The sequence below is a fragment of the Macrobrachium nipponense genome, chromosome 17, assembly GCF_015104395.2.
Source record: "Macrobrachium nipponense isolate FS-2020 chromosome 17, ASM1510439v2, whole genome shotgun sequence".
Lineage (NCBI taxonomy): Eukaryota > Metazoa > Arthropoda > Malacostraca > Decapoda > Palaemonidae > Macrobrachium > Macrobrachium nipponense.
The window spans coordinates 28,279,890-28,301,674 of NC_087210.1; the positions used below are offsets into that span (position 1 = coordinate 28,279,890).

Sequence of the window (21,785 nt, forward strand, 5' to 3'; positions counted from 1 at the left end):
ACTTCAAGGAGACATGTACACTCTCTCTCTCTCTCTCTCTCTCTCTCTCTCTCTCTCTCTCTCTCTCTCTCTCACATGATGTCTTTGTATACATTAGCTCATAAATACACCAAGGGGTTGCTGATGGTTTTAGTTATTATCTTTTATGATAGTATGTCTATTATAACTGTAATTTTGCAAAGAAAAGGGCAAAGAAATACTAGAAAAACATGTATAATCCAAAAATTGTTTCTACATCTTTGATCTCAGTAAACTGGCAAATATTTTACAACAAATATACTCAGAATTTGTTACTGATTTTAGTTCTTATCTGTTTTTATATTGTGTGAGCTGTAATTATAATTACTATACAAAATATAAAATTATTTATTAGAAAAAGCATATAACACTTGGTAAAATTTACGATCGTCTTGTAAAAGAGGCCTACAAGGGGTTGTAAATATTTAGCATTTTTCAACTTCTCATGGAAGTTAGTGGGAATTTTTTATTTTTTAAATTTTTCTTTATACCATGTGCATTTGCATTGCTTCCTCTTTCAATTGGATGTTTTTTCTTAAATTGGCTGATCTCAAAGTTTCCCCAGCCTGGAGTGCTGCTGTTTTTTTTTTTTTTTTTTTTTTTTTAGCCCGACTCTTAGGGGAGGGGTTAGGGGAATGGTCACTGGAGGCAAGAAAGATTTGGAGGTACTAGATATCACTTCTAGAATGGGCCTGTTTTCTTAGATACGCTGGGAACCCTTCCTTGGTTTTCTACTCCCTTTTACTTAATGCTCACACATGGAGGAGACCAAGATACACATTTGACACATAACATTCAAATTTACACTCCTTAGCCTCTAAAAGTGCATACTGAATATATAGATATATATGTACTGCAATGGGAGACAAACCACTTACAAGGGTGGCCACCACCCTTGCAGAAATGATGAAATCTTGTTCTCCATAAGAAAAAAAATGGGGCTGAACACAAGAAAAAAAAGTGGTCACACAGTCAAACACAAGAAAAGACGGAAAGATAAAGGTACTCATCAGTCAGCACAGCCCCACACAGGGAGAAGAGCATGGGAAATCCCTTCTCTCCCCCCATCTCCATCAGGATACCCTCCTTGTTAGTCAATCAGTTTGCAGCTGGCCCAATACATTTGCTGAAGGATACTCCATACCTGAATTATTTTTACAGTATTTTCTTACTATTCAAAGATGGGAACGACGACCTATTCATATGGAACAAGCCCACAGGGGCCATTGACTTGAAAATCAAGCTTCTAAAGAATTTGGCATTCATTAGAAAGAAGTAACAGAAAAGTTTATGATACAGTAATTCATATTTTATTGAGAGAGAGAGAGAGAGAGAGAGAGAGAGAGAGAGAGAGAGACGAGAGAGAGAGAGAGAGAGAGAGAGATGAGGAGAGAGAGATGAGAGAGAGAAAAGTTTAGAACAATAGTTAGACTGGTTTGGGAGGAGAATAATCACAATGTTGTGTTATTTACATATGAAATTCATATTTCAAATATTTTTATGGTGATTAGAGATTAAATATCCTGTATATTGTTATTACCATTGTGTCAACTACTAAACTTGTAATGAAGCACAGTTCAGCTTTTGAGGAGTGTGATAAAGCGGATATTTGCTTAACACAGATGGTTGTGGACCCTATCCCCAGCGATTACCGAGGACCCACTGTAATTCATCAACTTTGAGTCTGAAAGTGTCTGAGGAGCCATTGTCAAGGGTTCCTCCTTAAGTGAATTCATGATGGTGGCAAGTCGTCATTGAATCGGACCAACAACAGGTCCACAGTGTCGTCAGCAGGAAACAAGGGACAAGGATGTGAAGCTGAAGCAGCTGGCACTAAATGCCTGGCATCTGGTGCCGGTACTGTCTGAAACCATGCCAAGTACTCCCTAGAATGATCAGTGCATTCAACTGTAACATGATTGGGTGAATGAGAGTACTCAGGCACTAAAAAGCGTTGGGGCGCTCATGGAGGCTCTGGTGTGATTGAATCCTTGGGTGCCAGAGGGAGATCCATCACCAAATTCAGCACAACTGCAAACAGGAGCTCAGGAGAAAGTAGGAGCTCAGGCACTAACTGACCACTTGGGGCCACATGGGAGCTCAGGCGCAGAAGGGACGTTGCTCCAAGAAGCTCAGGCGCAGAAGGGATGTTGCTCCAAGAAGAAGTGTTTCTTCAGCGAAGAACAGTAGTCTGGCTTTAGCACAGGACATTCTGGAGGAATATGCTTTGGAGAATCCCAAAACCTACACAATGATAGCAAGGGATCCCTAAATCGCTTGCATAACACTGTTGGAGAGTGAATACAGTCTATTGCAGGTCTTTTCAGTTGCTGTGATACATCATTAAAGTGCCATCAGCATTTCAACTCTTGGCTGGAAGATTCAGAACTAGAGGGCAGCCGACTCACTTCTATCTGGATGCCTTTCCAACAGCCAACTGAGGGGCCACCTGTTCATGGGTAGACCCCAGTATAGTCAAGTAAGCCACTGACCCTTGCCTAGGGGCATCGGCAGGACGAACAGGCACCTCCTCCACTGTCATCTTCACCAACACTCTTACTATCCACTTTGCCCATAAAAAAAATTACAATTCATTTTGTACTCAAGGCTGGCAAGGTGGTTTGAAGTAAGGGAGCTGGATAAAGGAGCAAGTTGATTAGTTAAAATATTGGGAATGGAGGACAAAGAAGGAGCAGGTACAGAAATTATGGAAACATCTACACAAGACTTAACAGAAATATCTAGTCTTATTTGCTGTTGTTTTACTCTTTATGTTCCCTGTCCTTGTCTAATTTATTCAAATGTGATTCTAATACCCTCCAATTCTTGGCATCCCAATCAGAACACTCATTGCAGGTCAAATTAATGGAGCACACCTGTCCCCTATATTCTGTACACATAGTGTGTGAATCATATTTGGCTTTCATTAGTTTTGTATTGCAGTCTTTGCTGCAATACTGTAAGCTAGTTGCACTTGAGTCAGATATGAAAACAAGTCAACTAAACTACAAGTTAATATGTCAATTCCAGTAATAAAGTCTTGTTACCAAATCATCTAAGGGGAAATTTGACAAAAAAGCCAAAGGCTACCAATACATCACTAAAGGGAGAAAAACACTGATGGAGAAATAAATGAAAATCAAAATCTAGCTGACTGCTCACAATTGAACTAGTCAAAAGCCAGCAGAAAAATATTGATGACTCTAAGCTGTGTTGTTCCTTCCTTACCCTGAAAGTGGGTGGGGCCAATTAACCTACACAAACTAGCGTTACCAAGAATTCCAAAATTTAAGCTGCCAGAATGTGAAACTGTAGGCAATGTAATTTACTTGGTAAGTTACATACATAAAATTTAAATTTACATTAACTGCTTAAATAAAATCATCTAGAAACTGGGACTGAAGTTATTTGGCTATAGGTTAAAACATGTTTACCTTATTTTTATAAGAAAATATTCTTTTTGCATTGAGAACTTACCACTGAAAAGTTATAATTTTTTCAATCAGGACCAAACACAATACTGTACTGCATTATCACTAAGTTTAAAAGCTGCTGATGACAACTGGATGGGGAAGAATATGCAAGCAAAAACAACTCTGTATTCAGTGCAACAACAGAGCACACATGCAACAAAAACAATTTAAGACAATTATCCATTCTTTATGATATAAAAGGATTGGAGTGCCTCAAAATGAAATCATACATATTCATGTAACAAAGTGCAGAACTAACCTACTTATCAAATTCTGATATACACTACATGTAGGAAAAATTTATATTTTTGCCTAAACACCTATCTTAAAACATGAATTCCACATATACTAACCAAAAAATCTTCTCACTTACTTTTCCTCTTTATCCTCTTCTGGTTCTAATAAAGACTTCATTTCCGAAGAATCTGTGTGCAGCTCCCTATTGCCACTCTCAAAACGCAGTCTTTCTGATGTTTTGCCTCCTGATCGCAATCTAGGACGTTCTAGGACCCTATTGCTACCAAGGCGCTCTCTAAATGCTACTGCATTCTGCAAATACCACAATACTAAAACTAGATAAACTGTAATATAATGATGTTGCATTTTCAGCTTAATGCATATATATGAATCACAGTGATGCAATAAGGCATAGATATATATATGAACCAAGTTGCATCTTCAGTGTTTCAATTTTCTTTTTTATTTCTTTGTGATTTAAAATCAAATACAATATGTATGTATGTATGTATGTATATATATATATATATATATATATAATATATATATATATATATATATACATATATTAAACATGACTAAACTGATGAAAATATCTATATATATATTAAACATGACTAAAATGATGTAAATTATCTACAATAGAACACAATGTAAAGTTAATAACAAGCAAGCTTTAATTATCAAAACTCTTAAAATTACCAAATTACAGCATTTAATACAATAAAACAAGTTTTGCAAAATCTTGAACTGCTGATGATGATAGGATGGAAAGGTTGATTAAATTTCTCACCCCTCATTTAGCTGGTAAAACTATTTACTATTTACATTATTGCAACTGCAATATGCAACATCAATTAAATGAGTTACAGAGGCACTTCCTTATAAGAAATCAATTTTCCTTACTAAATTACTGATATTCAATTACTAATTTGACTTTATGAACTATCGGGTTAATTGTAGTTAACTGAATTATTTTACCACAAGAAGTGCACAAATTTTCACTAAGTGTTGACAGGGTAGGGAATGAAAAAACATACTAAAAACTTTCAAGTCATAAATAAAATATATGACAAGCAGATCATAAAATGTTCAACTTAAAGCAGCTCATCAAAGCTATCTGAAATACTATCAACAAGTCTCACAATTACTAGTACGTAGTATATATCAAGGAACATACAGTTTCTTACAAAACACTAAAAAAACAATGAGAACTCTGGGCACTTACCAAAATTTCATTAAAAAAAAAAAATATGGAAAGAACCTTAGATCATTCTGTATAAATACAGAACTGTACAGGCAGTCCCCAGTTATCGGCAGACTCCGTTATCGGCGATCCGGTTTCACGGTGCTTGTCTAGCACCACAAAATCAGCGATTTATGGCGCTATAACGGACCGAGTTCCAGTTATTGGCGCCATAAGGCACTAATAATAGAGTTATGGTGCCATAACATACCTAACAGAGGCTCCATAAGGTGCTTATGGCGATATAAATCGCCGGGTTTTGATTAAGGGCAGTTTTCGTTTATTGGCACGCCCCCAGGAACAAAACCCCCACTGATAACCAGGGACTGCCTGTACTATATAAAAAATAAAATCATAAATGAAAATTATACAGTTAACCCCACATATTTGTGGGGGAGGCATACCTGAACAATCGACCCCCCCCACCCATTTAGCTAGCATCAGCGAATACTAGAGCCTATATAAAAATGCTAAAAACTGCCTATTTTTTTCCAAACTCAAGAAAAACCCACTAAAATGCTTATATCTGGTTCTTTAAAAATACAGTGGACCCCCCGTATTCGCGTTCTCCGGATTCGCGGATTTCTCTCGGGAAAGTTTCCCCACATTATTCGCAGAAAATTCGCGCATTCGCGGTATTTTTCTATGAGAAATATCCACAAATTCCTGGTTTTTATGATCAATTTCATCATAAAATGCACTTTTTGTGATAAAACTATTAAAAAACCAAGTATGAACATTTTTAGTGGTTTTTCTTAAGTTTTAACTAACAAAATAGGCTGTTTTTAGCGCTTTTATAGGGGTTCCAAACATTTGCGGATTCTAACTATTCACGGGGGGGTCTGGTACGCATCCCCCGCGAATACGGGGGGAACACTGTATGTTTACCACAAAAGGTGATTGTGTTTATGAAATTTATATTAAAATACAGTAACTTGTGGATATTTCTCATAATACGGCAAATACACAAATTTCCCACGAATACATAATGGGTAGATATGGGCCACGGAGAAATCCATGAATATGTGAGTCCGTGAATGTCAAGAGCACTAATACAGGGGTCCACTGTATTTACCTTTGGTAAATAAAAAGGAAAATGATGAGTAGAAGAACAGTACCTATCTTAAATGACCCTGTTCAGTGTCTGTCTTATTCACTATTTGGATTAAAGGGATCAGGTTTATTGTGTGTGTGTGTGTGTGTGTGTGATGGATATATATTATATATATATATATATATATATATATATATATATATATATATATATATATATATATATATATATATATATATATAATTATATATATTCACCTTTCGCAGTCATCCAACTGTTTAATATTTTACTTAAAATGCCCATGAAAGACTTACAAAACTGAATAAACTACCATATATATTTGGACCAATATACATCAGCTCTTGCATCCACAGAATATGAGGAGTGTTACTGAGGCATTATTTTTGTGCTGGTAAAATGCATTTTATATATTGCACTGGTTAAGATTTGTAGTAATTACTTAAGTAGTGAATCAAATGTATGAGAGGTGGAAGAGATTGAACATCTCCCATTCAAGAGAGCACTCGAGTTGTGCTTGTTCCATGATCTCTTATCCAGCTCTGCTCCAAGGAGGAGGAACTTGCAAAAGAAGTCCACCTGGACTTCTTACACAAGGGCTTAGACTTCCTGTTTAGTTTTCTGTAAAAGAAAACTATTGAGATGGCTTTGTCTGCCCGTCCACACACTTTCAGTCTAACCACAGATCTTAAAAACTACTGAGGGTACAGGGCTGCAAATTGGTGTGTTGATCATCCACCCTCTAGTCATCAAGCATACCAAATAGTAGCCCTATAGCCTTACTACTTTTTATCTTAAAATATTTAAGGTTAAATTTAGCTATGCTCATGCATCTGGCAACGATATAGGACAGGCCAACACTGGGCCATGGTTAAACTTTCATGAGCCACGGCTCTTACATCATTATATACCAAGATCACCAAAAGATAGAGCTGTTTTCCATGGCCTTGATTATATGCTGTACAGAAAATTCGATTGTGTTGAAGAAACTTTGACGCAATTATTACTTGTTGTCTTTTGCCTATGCAGCAAATTAGAGTCCAGGAAGAAGCTACAGGAGGGTCAACTACTGGGAGGACAACTGTAATAGGGGAATCGCTCCTGTACACCAGACAATAAAAAGGGAGCTAGAGACACAGCAGGCTGAGTACTAACATTAGACATTAATGAAACAAGGCATGAAGGCTTAGGAGACAATTCCTTTTCCTCCTCAGTCGTTATCAAGGAATGTGGTCAAACATGAACTACTTGGAATATTCAGTGTAGCCAGACCCTATAGGAACACCAGCCCCAGCAGTGCCTTCATTCTCCCCAAGAAAGGGCATGAAAAATCTCTCGTGCAAGAGTTATTATTCATTTAAGGGTACAACTTTTAGGAGGTGGTAAAGGAAAGGAAGATGGTACTGGCAAGAAAATTTAAAAGGATTGGGGGCATCCCCAGTAGAGTATGTAGACATACCCTTATGATTTGCTAGCAAAAACCTCTTGTCCTTATTCTGTTGACCAAATTTTTCTTAGTGAGGAGAGGAACAGCCAGCACATTCATCACAAGGGAAAGAACAAATACAAGCCTTTCCCCTACAAAATGAACAATGCTTGTGTGAGTTTACTGAGGTGGGACATAGAAACATCCACATAGATACATGTATTGCTTTATATCTTCTCCATTTTGATAAAAACACAATAATAGACAAAAAGGCACAAAATACATAAAAAAAGTACAAAAATTTAAATAAAAGAAAGAAAAGTAGCAGGATAATAAAAAATTCAATGATCACACAAAGGAAAGAGTAGGGCAACAACATATCTGCCCTCAAAAGTGGCCTAAGAAAAAGTGAAAATTGTGGGTGAGGTAGGTTATTCCCTCACTCACTGCCCATCTCCACCATGAGGATACCCTGTTTCCAAGCATCAACAACCACGCTCCGGTGCATGCACTGAAACTACTCCTATGTACGGTAAAAGGTAATGGTCCGTATCCTTGTAAGAACAAATTCATCTACAGTGCTTCAACCTTTTGTTCTTTCACTCACATTCAACATCTGCACTTTATCTATTTCCATTGACACAGCCAGTCTTTTCCCAATCTTTTGCACAAACCTTGGTACCTCCTGGGTTTTTTCAATTTCCTGACTAATTTCTTTACACATCTCACCAAATTCCATTATTTCTGGGTTCGACCTGTGTCTGCCGGTGAAAAATCCCTGTAGCTCATTTTTCAAGTATAAATATAACCTAATATATACCAGAGAAAAAGCTTGCATGGTATGCTGAAGTTACTACCCTCAGCGCGAGCACCCCGAAGGGTGTCGGTATAAGTAAAGGGGCGAAGTGGTTACTATTCACAGATCCTCTGCCACTTAGAAGATTCCCTCTTCAAAATCCCTCTGCGGTGGGAGCCGTTCCAAGCATCCCCCGCCTCACCCTCCACTCGCAACTACTACTAGTACCCACACGCTTCCCCATTCCTGTAATTAGCGGTCTTGTGTGTGCTGCACGTCTTTTTCGCTCCAGGATTTTTTACCAACTTTTACCTGTTTCGCATCATGGCTTCGTCTGATGTCACTTCTACACCCAAGTTGAGTACCCCAAATTATGTGTTTTTCATTTTATGTTGGTATTTCCCCCATATTCGCCTTCGGCCCTTCATAATAGTATTGAAGTCGCCATCGGCTGAGCCGCCATTTTAGGAGCGTCACCGGAAAGCGTGCAAATTTTCAGCACATGGGACCTACGATATTTTGCAATTTTATATTTACATTTTACATTTAGCTATCTACCTTTTTCTAAATCGATGCATTAGTTCAGTACATATAGGTTTACAATCCGTATATGGGCCTGTCCCGCCCTTGGCTTTCATTGGGGGTACAGAGCAATACGTTAGTTACGTCGTAAATGATAGGCCCCCCCTATGGTTCAGGGGCAGGTTATTGCCTATTTCTGCATGAATTATAACGGTGCATATTTTCATTTTGATCTATTATATTAGAGAAGAGAGAGGGAGGGATAGTTCTTCCCCCCCCCCCCCTATTTCTCTCATTATCTCTCCCTCCTCGATTAGGAGGATATATTGAGTAGCATAATTTAGATATGTCTAGATTTTGTGCATGATTGATTTATGAGGTCGGAGGGATTGCTCATCTCCTCACCTATATAATTTTATAAAACTGGCCTAGGCCAGCCTAGGAAGTTAGGCTAGGTGTCCCTTCCTAGTACCCTTATCACACCTTGGTGTGTCTTTGGATTTACCTCTCTGCTGCCTAGATCAAACAAATCGATTTAGCAGTTTGGCCTGAGGTTCCCGCCCAGCCGGTCTAAACCGAGATTTCGGTTTAGAGTAGGTATGGTCGAGGTCTACCGTCTACTTCAGTCTGGCAGGGGTGGTCATTTGGCCTACCCTGTCCAGTTTGTCGTGTTTCGGTTTAGCAAATCCATATGGGTGCTTCCTTCCCTCCTTTCTTAGCCTTATATTTTTGCATCCCTCCATTAGACCTCGCTATGAATTCAGTATGTTGTGACATTTATTTTGTTTATATATGTTATGAAATACCGGTCTAGTACGTCTGGCTACCCGGCATAGCCTCCTGATCGTGAGTAACCACCACCTAACCACGACCGGCCATGTGCCAGTCGGCCTTATCCCTACAGAGTAGGCCAAGTTACCTAGTGGAGGTCCATCTCTGATCGGGTGGGTGGCCAGGCGTTCGTGACCTACCACACGCGTCACATTCTCCCTTTTCCACCCCCCCACCATCCCCCCTCCCCCTCTGGCTAGAGGAGGAGGGGAGACTGTATAAAAAAGAGGGGGAGAGGGAGTAATAGTGATGTGGTGTTATTATTGTATACCACCACGTGTGTCTCTGACTGGCTGCCGCCAACTCACAAGCGGTACCGCACCAGTCGGAGGATGTAGCTCCGGAGTATTCATTATAACAGCTCCGTTGCTTGTTGCTTCCCTCGCCAACCTTCTCATTCGGGAGGTTACAATAGGGAGCTTCGCCCCCTTTAAATTAATGCAGGCAGATTCAGAGGTATACCCTACTGACTCCCACCGCACCAGCCCCTTTCCTCCTACATTATAAGAGGGTTTTGGGGAGCGATTCAGCTGGCGGATGGAGCTTCGGCACCCCCCACACATAGCTCCGGTCCTATAATGACCAGGCCAGTGTGACTCACCCTACACTAGGCTACGGAGCATTGTCCTATATATTGCCAGTTCTCTATTCTGTCCTATTTTCGGTTGTGGCGGAATTCGTCATCTAGGTCCGGCTACACAACGTAGCCTTCCAACCAGCTAGGTGCCGGAGGAGGGGCCGGACATTCCCCCCCCCCCCCCCCCACCCCCTCCAGCACCGGCGGACCTCACATCCCGCTTAGCAAACCGATATCTATTATAAGGGCGGAAACGAGTCCAGGCAATATCACCCAAAGTAATTACTTTATTCATAGTACTTATTTTGATCCTGTGTAGCATATAGATCTTGACTTATCTAGATTAAGGTGCATGCTCTCTCCGTTGCTTACCGAACTTCGGTACTCAAAATCAATTTCCATTACAGATGGTCTGTTGCCAGGCAGAGGGGTGTCCTGCCTCCCTAGGCAAGCCATATGGCCATGTAGTTTGCCGCTCCCACGCAAACTGCGCCGTACAACTGGAGAACTACATGGTCTGGCACCCCGACGCGTGTACGGTGTGTTACGAGATGGTGTCCTCTCTAGTTGATGAGCATGTAAGTCCCTTTGCTACATTATTGGTATTTAATTTATGTCATAATATCTCATAAGATGTTGTATTAGGTTTTGTTCCAAACATTGTACTAATACGGTTCCTCCCTAACAGGCCAATCCAGCGGTCCGCCACGATGCGAGGACCAACCTGAGGAAGTGGGTGGCTGACTTTGGCAAGAACGCCCCTAAAGGACAGCCTTATGTACTTGACGCGGGACTTTGTGCTCTCCTTTTCCAGGGGGCCACAGCCACCACAGCAGTGCCAGCGGAGGTAGCTGAACTGAGTAAAAGACATTCCACCAAAATATTAGGCTTGTTTGTCAAGGCACATGATACTAAATTATCCTACCCTTTTCCTGTGTGACCATATAAATTACAAATTCATTTTACTTTGCCAAGTCATAGCTGGATACTGATAAAGATAATTACTGGCAAATTTTTCTGATCTTCAATGATGCTCACCAAAAGGTTGTAAAAAAAATTCAGTGAACAGAAAGGGAGTGAACCCATCATGAGAGAACCAAATAACTAGGAAGTGATGGGTTGAAATCAAAGATTTTATGACATTACTTAAAAAATCTGGCTCCTCTTCATATTAACACATTCAACAACACAACAATGAAGTAATGAGTCACAATCTAACAATAATGCACAGCAAAGGCTGAGTATTTCCCACTTGACCATGGAGAAAAAATAATATGAACAAATAAGATACTATTGTCCTGACCTTAAAAGTCCTGGTATAGTTACAATCATAGTTAACAAGAAAGCACAATAAGTTGGAACTCTAGATAACTTTTCTCAGCCAGGAAGATGTGGTCTTCAGCAATTAATGGTGCTTGCCTAGCACCATAAAATCGGTGATTTATGGCCCTATAATGGGCCAAGTTTCACTTATCGGCGCCATAAGGTGCCATTCATAGAGTTATGGCAAATAACATACCAAAAGGAGGCGCCATTAACTGGTTAGTATTGGTTTGCTTGTTTGTTTGTACAGTGTTTTTACGTTGCATGGAACCAGCGGTCATTCAGCAACGGGACCAACGGCTTTACATGACTTCCAAACCACGTCGAGAGTGAACTTCTATCACCAGAAATACACATCTCTCACTCCTCAATGGAATGGCCGAGAATCAAATCCACAACCACCGAAGTGGGGGTTAGTACTGGTACCATTAACCAGATATTGGGGCCATAAGCGCCATAAACTACCAACAAGGTTTTGGTTAATGGCAGTTTTCGCTTATCCGTGCCCTGCTGACAAGATACTTTCCCAGGACCATTCAGTACACAGAGGAGTAACATATTTCCATTTAAATATAAATATAATGTAAAGGGAGTCATGATTTTGTGACAATCCTCATTTATGCTAGTTCTTTGCTCTTAAATCCATCATTGATTAGCCTTTAAAGGAACAACACCTGATAGTTCATACATCTTGCAGGTATTGCTAGAAGCAAAAGGGCTACGAGAGAGAAAGAGGATGTCATAAGCATATTTTCAATCGGCAAATGATAGGTCATGTAACAAACTTCAGTTCTAGTGTCTATGATCACTGATAAAACTTATGTCTTTTCTTATGATCACTGATAAAACTAATGTCTTTTCTTGAATGCTAGCACTGAGAAGGCTACTTATCAATGATATATAGTAGACTGTCATCCACTACTGAAGGTTTATATAAGTTCATATTGAAGCATTCAATGGATTGTCTCCACACAAAAATGGTAAATAAATTAAATATAAAAATTAAGCACAAGTTTTTAGATTTTTCTAACATGGACCTTAGTGTTTGTTGTTGGCTTTAAAAACCAGCAACATGCACAATTTAAAAAGTCAACTAAACAAATGTCATACAACTTCAAGTCATGTTTGACCCCCTCTAGAAATATGGATTCTTGTGATGGGGGACCTGCCTCTTTCAGCTAAATACAAGTCATAACATTTCTTTTACCTTTACTCTGACTAGTACAGTATGGTCCCGAAATATGCGTGATTGGATTATACAATTTCCCTTTTATGGGGTCGCTAGTTCTTAAAAATAGATTTTCTGTATCTGCGAAGTCGTTCAAAGTCTACAAGTCACGCGCCACAAAATGTATCAAATCTATTGTCTTTTCAAGTATTGGGGGTGGGGGGTTGCTGATGTCTGAGAGAAAGGGGGGGGGGGGGGGCGGGGATGCAAGAACAATTTCCTGCTCAGCCATTGGTAAAGATGGAGGGCTCCTGCTCAGCCATTGGCTAAGATGGAAGGCTCCACCTCATGCATTTGTGACATTATAAGAGCGGTGTGTATGAATGATCGGTATCATCACCATCACCATCACTATTGTTCTCAAGTCACATGCTAGCTCTCGTTACTCATATTATTCCGATCTGCGAAGTGTATTCTGATCATCCACATCATGTCTGCATCTGCCCAGAAGTTGAAGAGGAAGACCTATTCTCTCAAAACTAAAAAGCCCTTAAATTAAAGGAAGAAGGAAAGAGCCACTGTGCAATTGGCCGCCAGCTGAATATGGGCGAATCAATGGTAAGGTGCATCTTGAAGAGTAAGGAGCAGATCTTGAGGATATGTGACTCTTACGGTTCATCAAGCATTGATTCTAGGAATTATGCATCCATGTTTGCATGTGAAAGTTTTCACCATCCTGGGTGTAATTTTAAACTTTTTCAAGCTATTAAAACTTTAAAACTTTTAAATTTTTTATTTATCCATAAGAACAATTTCATATTAGAAAAAAAAATATAGTAATGGGTAGTAAAAGTTTCACTGGGTAAGTTGCCAAAAAATGGGTAGTAAAAAAGTTTGACTGGGTAAGTTGCCATTTGCCTTGGCCCTAATGGAATTATTCCCATAAGGTATGTGTATCAAAATCTGCAATTTTCCAGTTCTACGAGTCCGTGGATCGACCAAATTCTTGCATAATCAGGGACCGTACTGTATAGGGTTTTGAGTTGCTCCAAATACAGATTGATTTGCCATGAATTATCTAGTAATATGATATTGTTAAACTACAATAAAGTTTTGTACATACTTACCTGGCAGATATATACTTAGCTATAGTCTCCGACGTACCCGACAGAATTTCAAATCTTGCGGCACATGCGACAGGTAGGTCAGGTGGTCTACCTTACCCGCCGCTGGGTGGCGGATGTACGAACCACTCCCGTTTGCTTGTCAGATTTTTCTCTTCCACCTGTCTCCTGAGGGGAGGCTGGGTGGGCCATTAATCGTATATATCTGCCAGGTAAGTATGTACAAAACTTTATTGTAGTTTAACAATATCATTTTTGTACATGAACTTCCCTGACAGATATATACTTAGCTGATTGGCACCCTTGGTGGAGGGTAAGAGACAGCTAAATAATACAGGTAAGACGGGAAACAACTAATGTTGTAGGATATAAAAACCTTGGTTCTCACCTTTTCAGGATGAAGACTTCATAGATACTGTCTCTGAGTCTGCATTGCCTGGAGAGCTACAGCTAGGACGTGACCTGATGCTGGAAGACTCTCGGATCTACCACTGGGATATGTGATCCCCTATTGTGGTAGAATCCAAGTCGGATCCTGTTAGAGGGACCTTGTCCGCTTACCTAACAGATCCTTACCACTACCTCTGCAAAGAGCCAAAACCCACCAGACCACCTAACCAAAATACAAAGGGTTAATATTACGACAAAAAGAGGTGCCTCCTGCAACCTCTTTCAGGCAACCAAAAAACACCAATATAAAATATAGGGTAACATATAAAAAATTTACACAGGATAAGTTTCAGCTCCCTGCCCCAGCACCGAATCCGCCGATACGAAAGGACCCAAGGCGAAGCATTTATCATATGTGATTTTTACATCACGTAGGTAGTGGTTTGCGAAAACCGATTGGCATCTCCAAAAAGTCGCCTCCATCAAGTTCCGCACAGACATATTTTTTCTGAATGCAAGCGAAGTTGCAATGGCTCTCACCTCGTGAGCTTTTCACTTTCAGTAGTCTAAAATGTTCTTCCTTACAGGCAACACGTGCCTCTGTAATAAGGCTTCTCAGGAAAAAGGAAAGAGCATTCTTCGACATGGGCCGAGTGGGGTCCTTTACGGAGCACCAAAGCACATCTTGATTAGCCTTAAGTTGTTCCTTCCTCTTAAGGAAATACTTCATAATTCTCATAGGGCAAAGAGTTCTTTCAGGCTCTTCCCCTACTAGAAAAGATAAACTACGAACTTCAAAGCTCCTGGGCCAAGGGCGTGATGGGTTTTCATTCTTTGCAAGGAAACTTGGAAGAAACGAACACACCATAGAATCTTCCTTAAACCCTACATTGCCCTCAATAGCTTGGAGCTCACTCACTCTCTTAGCTGTAGCTAGGGCCAAAAGGAAGATAGCCTTCTTCGTCAGATCCTTGAAAGAGGCTAAGCCAGGAGGTTCAAATCTAGACGATCCAAGGAATTGTAGAACTACGTCTAGATTCCAGTTCGGTACCACATGAGGACGCTTAATGGTTTCAAATGATCTAATAAGATCATGCAGGTCCTTATCATCGGATAAATTTAAGCCTCTATGCCGAAATACCGCCGCCAACATACTGCGGTATCCCTTAATAGTTGACACAACAAGATGACATTCTTCTTTGAGGAAAATAAGGAAATCCGCAATTTGGGTCACAGAGGTACTGGAAGAGGAAATGTTCTTCCTCTTGCACCAACGTCTGAAGACATCCCACTTTGACTGGTATACACGCAAGGTGGAAGGTCTCCTCGCTCTTGCGATTGCTTTAGCAGCTGTTGCTGAAAAGCCTTTCGCTCTGACCAAACTTTGGACAGTCTGAAGCCAGTCAGACTGAGAGCGAGGAGATTTTTGTGGTACCTGTCGAAGTGGGGTTGTCTGAGTAGATCGCTCCTTAGCGGGAGCGATCTTGGAAGGTCCACCAACCATTCCAGTACCTCTGTGAACCATTCTTGGGCTGGCTAAAAGGGAGCGATTAAGGTCATTCTCGTTGAATCGGACTCTACGAACTTCTTGATGGTTAGCCCCAGGATCTTGAAGGGGGAAACGCATAGACGTCGAGTCCGCTCCAGTCTAGAAGAAGAGCATCTATTGCTAATGCCTCTGTATCCGATATCGGAGAGCAGTAAGGATCCAGCCTCTTGTTCTTTGACGTGGCAAAGAGGTCTATGTGTGGCCTGCCCCATAACTTCCACAGGCTCTGGCATACATCCAGATGAAGGGTCCACTCTGTGGGAGGACCTGATCTTTCCTGCTGAGGAGATCTGCTCTTACATTCCTTTCTCCCTGCACGAACCTGGTGAGAAGCTTGATTCCCCTTTCTCTGCCCACAGAAGAAGGTCTCTTGCTGTCTCGTACAGGGAGAAGGAATGCGTGCCCCCCCTGTTTCCTGATATATGCCAGAGCTGTAGTGTTGTCCGCGTTGACTTGCACTACGATCTTTTGACTTTGGGCTCGAAAGCCTTCAGAGCCAACCACACAGCCATCAACTCCTTTCTGTTGATGTGCCAGGCTACCTGGTCCCCCACCCAGGTACCTGACACTTCGCTGGTTCCCAGAGTTGCCCCCCACCCCGTGTCCGACGCATCGGAGAACAACACCAGGTTGGGGGTCTGGGATTGAAGAGACAGTCCCTTCGCAAAGAGGTTGGGATCTGTCCACCAACATAGATGTTTTCTTGACGTCCTGGGATAACGACAGGGGGAGAACGTCAAATCCTGAGAACAACGACTCCAATTCCGATGAAGAAAGAATTGGAGCGGTCTCAGGTGCAACCTTCCTAGGGAAACGAATTGCTCCAGCGAGGAGAGCGTCCCCAGCAGGACTCATCCACTCCCTCACTGTGCATACTTCTTTCCCTAAGAAGGTTGTTACTCTCTCGAATCCTCGGCTATCCTTTCCTGAGAGGGAAAAGCCCGAAAACTCAGAGAGTTCATCTGTATCCCGAGATACACACACTCTTGCTCGGGAATTAGTGACGACTTCTTGAAATTGACGAGAAGTCCCAACGCCTTCGTCAATTCTAGAGTTACTTGTAAGTCCTTCAAACAACGATCTTCTGAATTGGCCCTTATTAGCCAATCATCGAGGTACATGGATATCCTCACCCCTTTCAAATGAAGCCATTGAGCCACATTCCTCAAAATCCCCGTGAACACTTGAGGGGCTGTCGAGAGGCCGAAACACAGAGCCCTGAACTGAAAAATTTTCCTCCCCATCATGAATCTGAGAAACTTCCTCCAGGAAGGATGGATCGGTACATGGAAGTAAGCGTCCTGTAAATCCAAGGAAACCATCCAGTCCCCTGGACGAAGTGCTGCCAGCACTGATGAAGGCGTTTCCATCGTGAACTTCTTTTCTACGAAGAAGTTCAGGGCGCTTACGTCCAACACCGGTCTCCATCCCCCTGAGGACTTCGGAACTAGGAAAAGGCGGTTGTAGAAGCCCGATGAACGATGGTCTGTCACTAGTTCGATAGCCCCCTTCTCCAGCATCTGATCTACTGCTAGATGGAGAGCTTGATTCATGATGGGGTCTCTGTACCTGGCCGTCAGTTCCCTTGGGATGGTCGTCAAGGGAGGTCTTTCGACGAAAGGGATGAGGTAACCTCTCCTCAAAATAGAAAGGGTCCAAGGATCCACCCCTTTTTTGGCCCAGACTTCTGCAAACTCTAAGAGTCTGGCCCCCACCGTTGTTTGAAGGACTTGCAAGTTATTTGGGGGCTTTAACAGACTTGGCGAAAGTCTTACCCCTTCTTGAAGGTCTACGACCTCTAAACGTAGAGGTTCTTGAGGAAGACGCCCCTCGAAAGGGTTCTCGAACACTTGACTTTTCCTTCTTAGCCTTGGTAGGGAAGGAAGGGCGAGGTTTTTCTTGCCGACTGTGCCAAAAGGTCCTGGGTGGCTTTAGCCGAAAGCGATCTCGAAATGTCCTGCACTAGATGTTTAGGGAACAACTGAGCAGACAGGGGAGCAAACAGCAAAGAAGACCTCTGGGCATGGGAGACAGACTTCGTTAAGAAGGAACAATAAACAGACCTCTTCTTCACGATCCCGGCACCATACAGGGAGGCGATTTCACTCGCTCCGTCTCTTACCGACTTGTCCATACAAGACACACACGAGATCTTCTGGCGAAAATGACTCTGGCACTTCAATTTTCTTGGCTAGGACCCCCAACGACCAATCAAGGAAGTTAAATACTTCCAGCACTCTAAACATGCCTTTTAGCATGTGATCCAGTTCATTCATTGCCCAAGTCGTCTTAGCAGAGTTAAGGGCAGCTCTCCTTGTCGAATCTACCAGCGCCGAAAAATCCGAATCAGCCGAAGACGGTAGACCCAATCCTAAGGACTCTCCTGTTTCGTACCAGAAACCAGCGCGTCCTGATTCGAAGGAGGAAAAGCGAACATCGTTTTCCCCGCTTCTTCTTTGGAAGCCATCCAGGAACCAAAAACTCCTCAGTGCCTTCTTCATTGAAAGAGTTGGTTCATCCTCACACAAGAAGAACTCTTAGCTGTCTTCGCCGTTGAAAAAAGTGAGTGAGGAGAAGGAGGAGCCATAGGAGTAAGGGAATCCCCAAAAACTTGCAAAAGTAGCTCTGTAAGCTTCTTGTAAGAAGACACAGCAGCAGAAGTGTTCGGTTCCTCATCCGAACCTTCTAGGACGTCTTTGTCGAGGCAGCGCGTAAGATCCTTAGGAGACGAAGGGATCCTAGTAGGAGTTGAGCGAGAGGTTGGAGAACGCCCTCTCTTAGAAGAGTTCACATCCACTGGAGAACGATGAGAAGATCTGGGTGTCTACGATGAGACTCCCTCTTCGAGGTAGACGGAACCTCAGCAGAAGGAGAGGTAGGGCTCCTACTCCGAGAATCCTTGGAAACATCCACAGGGCGCTTACGAGGAGGCGAGCGCCTGCTAGACTCTTTGCGTCTATCCTGAGGCGAGCGGCTGCCAGGAGAAGAGCGCCTATCGGGAGCCGAGCGCTTGAACGGCTCTCCATACCTGTCCAGTTGAGTACGATCAACGGAAGTTTGACTGGCAGGCGAAATGCGCCTACTAGGAGAAGGCTGCTTGCGAGACTCTTGACTTCTAACAAGAGGGTAACATTCAGGAGAAGGGCGCTTCAAAGCTAACGAGCGCCTACCTGGCGAAGGGCGCTTCCAAGATTCCTGGTGCCTACAAGAGACGAACGGTCAGGAGTAGTGCGCCTAGAAGCGGTTTGAGCGCCTACACAGAGAAGGGCGCTTGAAAGACTCTTGTTGTCTGCCCCGAGGAGAATAATCAGGAGTATGACGCCTTAAAAGAGACGAGCGCCTACTAGGAGATCGATGTGCAGTAGGCTCTTGGCGCCTACCTTGCGGGGAGCGGCTAACAGCAGGCCGTCTATCATGCACACGACTCCTACCAGACTCTTGACGCCTGTAAGGAGAGAAGTCACGATCCGACACTCGAGGAGAGCGACATCTGGAAGAAGAACGCCTACTTGTAATAAGGCGCCTTCTTAGGGATCTGAGGACTGCTGAGGAGAAGTCCCACGCGAGGGAGTTGAAGAAATAGCGTGATGAGCAGGTGCAGTGCGCTTACCGGAAGCGGGAATCCATCTGGAGAAAAAACTTCTTTCTCCATAGAGCGTCCAACCGATGTTTGGCGCCTTGAAGTCGAAAGAGAGCCAGGAGAGCGAGGGCGCTCACGTGAGCCCCTACCTTCATACAAAACCTCCCCATATGAAGGAGAATGCCTAAAAAGCGGAGAACGATCCTCTGAAGAGCGGCGCCTAGATCTCTTGATCGGAAGAGAAACGTCCTTCTTCCTACGTGATCTAACTGCTAGAGAATCTGCTAGCGCCGTGATCTGACCTTGAAGTCCCGCGAGTACTCTCGTAGGAGAATCTTGTTGTTCTTCCTCGGACGCAGGCGCACAGCGAGGAGCGCGAGAAGAAGAACGATCACAGGATTTCTTGGGTTTCTTCGCCTCCACCGACGATTCTTCCGGGAAAACCTCCGGACTAGAAGCCAAAGGACTGCAGGGAGCCTTCCAAGTCCTCTTCAACGGGCGCGACGCATCCGGGGAGTTCCAACCTCTCTTCGGAGAGGGAGAAGACGAAGAGGAGAAGCAACGGCGTAGGAGCTCCTTCTTGTAGCGATCCGAGGCAGCCTGGGAGCGTACTTCAGGATCTGCCGAGGGGACGCCTGACCGGTGGGGGGGGTTCTCCTAGCCCTCTTGCGGCTTTCGACTTTCCTACTCCACTGGAACTGGGAGTCTGGAAGAGGTCTAGGCCTAGAGGCACTAAGGAGCCAGTCAGACGCACCCTCCACAACACTGGGGACACTGCACTGATCCACTAACACTCTCCTTACCTTCCAACTGACGAATCTTCTGATCCATAGAAAGAATCGTGGCTCTCAGAGCTGCCGCCTCCGAAGGCGAATCTTCGGCTTCGGTGCGGGGAGCAGGGGCTGCAACTTGGGAAGAAGGTTCTAATTCTACGTTAGTATTAGGATCCACATCCAACTCACTCATTCTAGATCTACTAGAACTTCTAGAGGAAGCCTTACGCACTCTATCACGTTCCAACTTCCTAACATAAGAAGAGAGAGCCTTATATTCTTCTTCATTCAATCCCTTACATTCACTACAAGGGTTAGCAAAAGAACATTCATTCCCCCTGCAATTCATGCAAACCGTGTGAGGGTCTACCGAAGCTTTCGGCAACCTCACCTTACATCCTTCATTCACGCAAACCCTAAACAAAACCGAAGTTTTAACTACTGAATCTAGGTCAGACATCGTTAAAGAAAATCAAAATCAAAATCAAACCGGTCCACAATCAACATATGCCAAGCCAAACAAAGCGAATACGTCACCAAAAGAAGTCCAAATTAACTCCAGGCAAGCGAGAATCGAAAAACTATCGAGAGGAACCGACAACAGTTGTTATCGTTCCCGCGACAGAAAAAAATCTGACAAGCAAACGGGAGTGGTTCGTACATCCGCCACCCAGCGGCGGGTAAGGTAGACCACCTGACCTACCTGTCGCGTGTGCCGCGAGATTTGAAATTCTGTCGGGTACGTCGGAGACTATAGCTAAGTATATATCTGTCAGGGAAGTTCATGTACAAAATTATGTTTTTACATAATCTCTCATTATCAAGGGCTTCTTTTTGATCCTGCACAAAGACTGTAGTTAGAGCATCACTTAAATTAGACTTTCCTTATTTGATCAAGTCACTGAAACTTAGTGATGAAGCCCTCTTTAATTATCAATAAAATTTGCAAGAATGAGGACACAAAATAATTGTAAATTCCTTGTGCATTTCACCAATTTTATATCCAACACATAGTGCACTGTGATCATGAAGAGTTCACAACCACTTTACCTCTAGGATTGACAAGGCTGTATCACTGATCAACTATGGCATCATGATGATTAATGCCAACAATTTCAAGTTTTAGTGACTGTACATGACAACCTTCACACATCAAGAAATATCTTCAATGAATACAGAGATAAATAATTACAACTAAATGTTAAATCTGAACAAGTGATTCATATCTAAAATGACTGACTACAATATCTTTTCATATTATTGGCTAAACCTACAAACATTTGTTTAAATACATAAAAAAAAAAATTTGTTAACTAGTTAACAAATCTCTCACCTAACAAAAGACCATAATAGAAGAACAGAATGAAAAGAATTAGCTTTTTCAAATCCAATGAGACTGACAGTTATAATAAATTCAAAATAAATGTTGTGATTAAAAAAATTTATATGAAATTTTTACATTCATAATAAAACAGAAATAATGTAGAAAGTAAGAAATTCTTTCATCAAGTTAAGCATAAAAAATTAAATATGTCGACTTCAGAATTCCTATCGAGACAAAATATGAAAAATATTTTAAAAATTTTCTGAAACAAAAATTAGCAAACATGCAGGCATCCAAATGTTTGTGCATTACAGAATAAAAACATTCAAATTTAAACAAAGGCATGTTTCATTTCC

General features: G+C 42.2%; 1 protein-coding gene across 1 annotated transcript in view; it reads right to left on the bottom strand.

The window, feature by feature from the left end:
• LOC135196150 (GATOR complex protein Iml1-like) overlaps window positions 1-21,785 on the bottom strand; it is a gene marked incomplete in the record, with an annotated part of 480,334 nt that overhangs the window by 77,150 nt on the left and 381,399 nt on the right. The window contains 1 exon segment of the mRNA XM_064222704.1: window positions 3,865-4,040. Within this exon segment, the coding sequence (XP_064078774.1) occupies window positions 3,865-4,040 (176 nt within the window).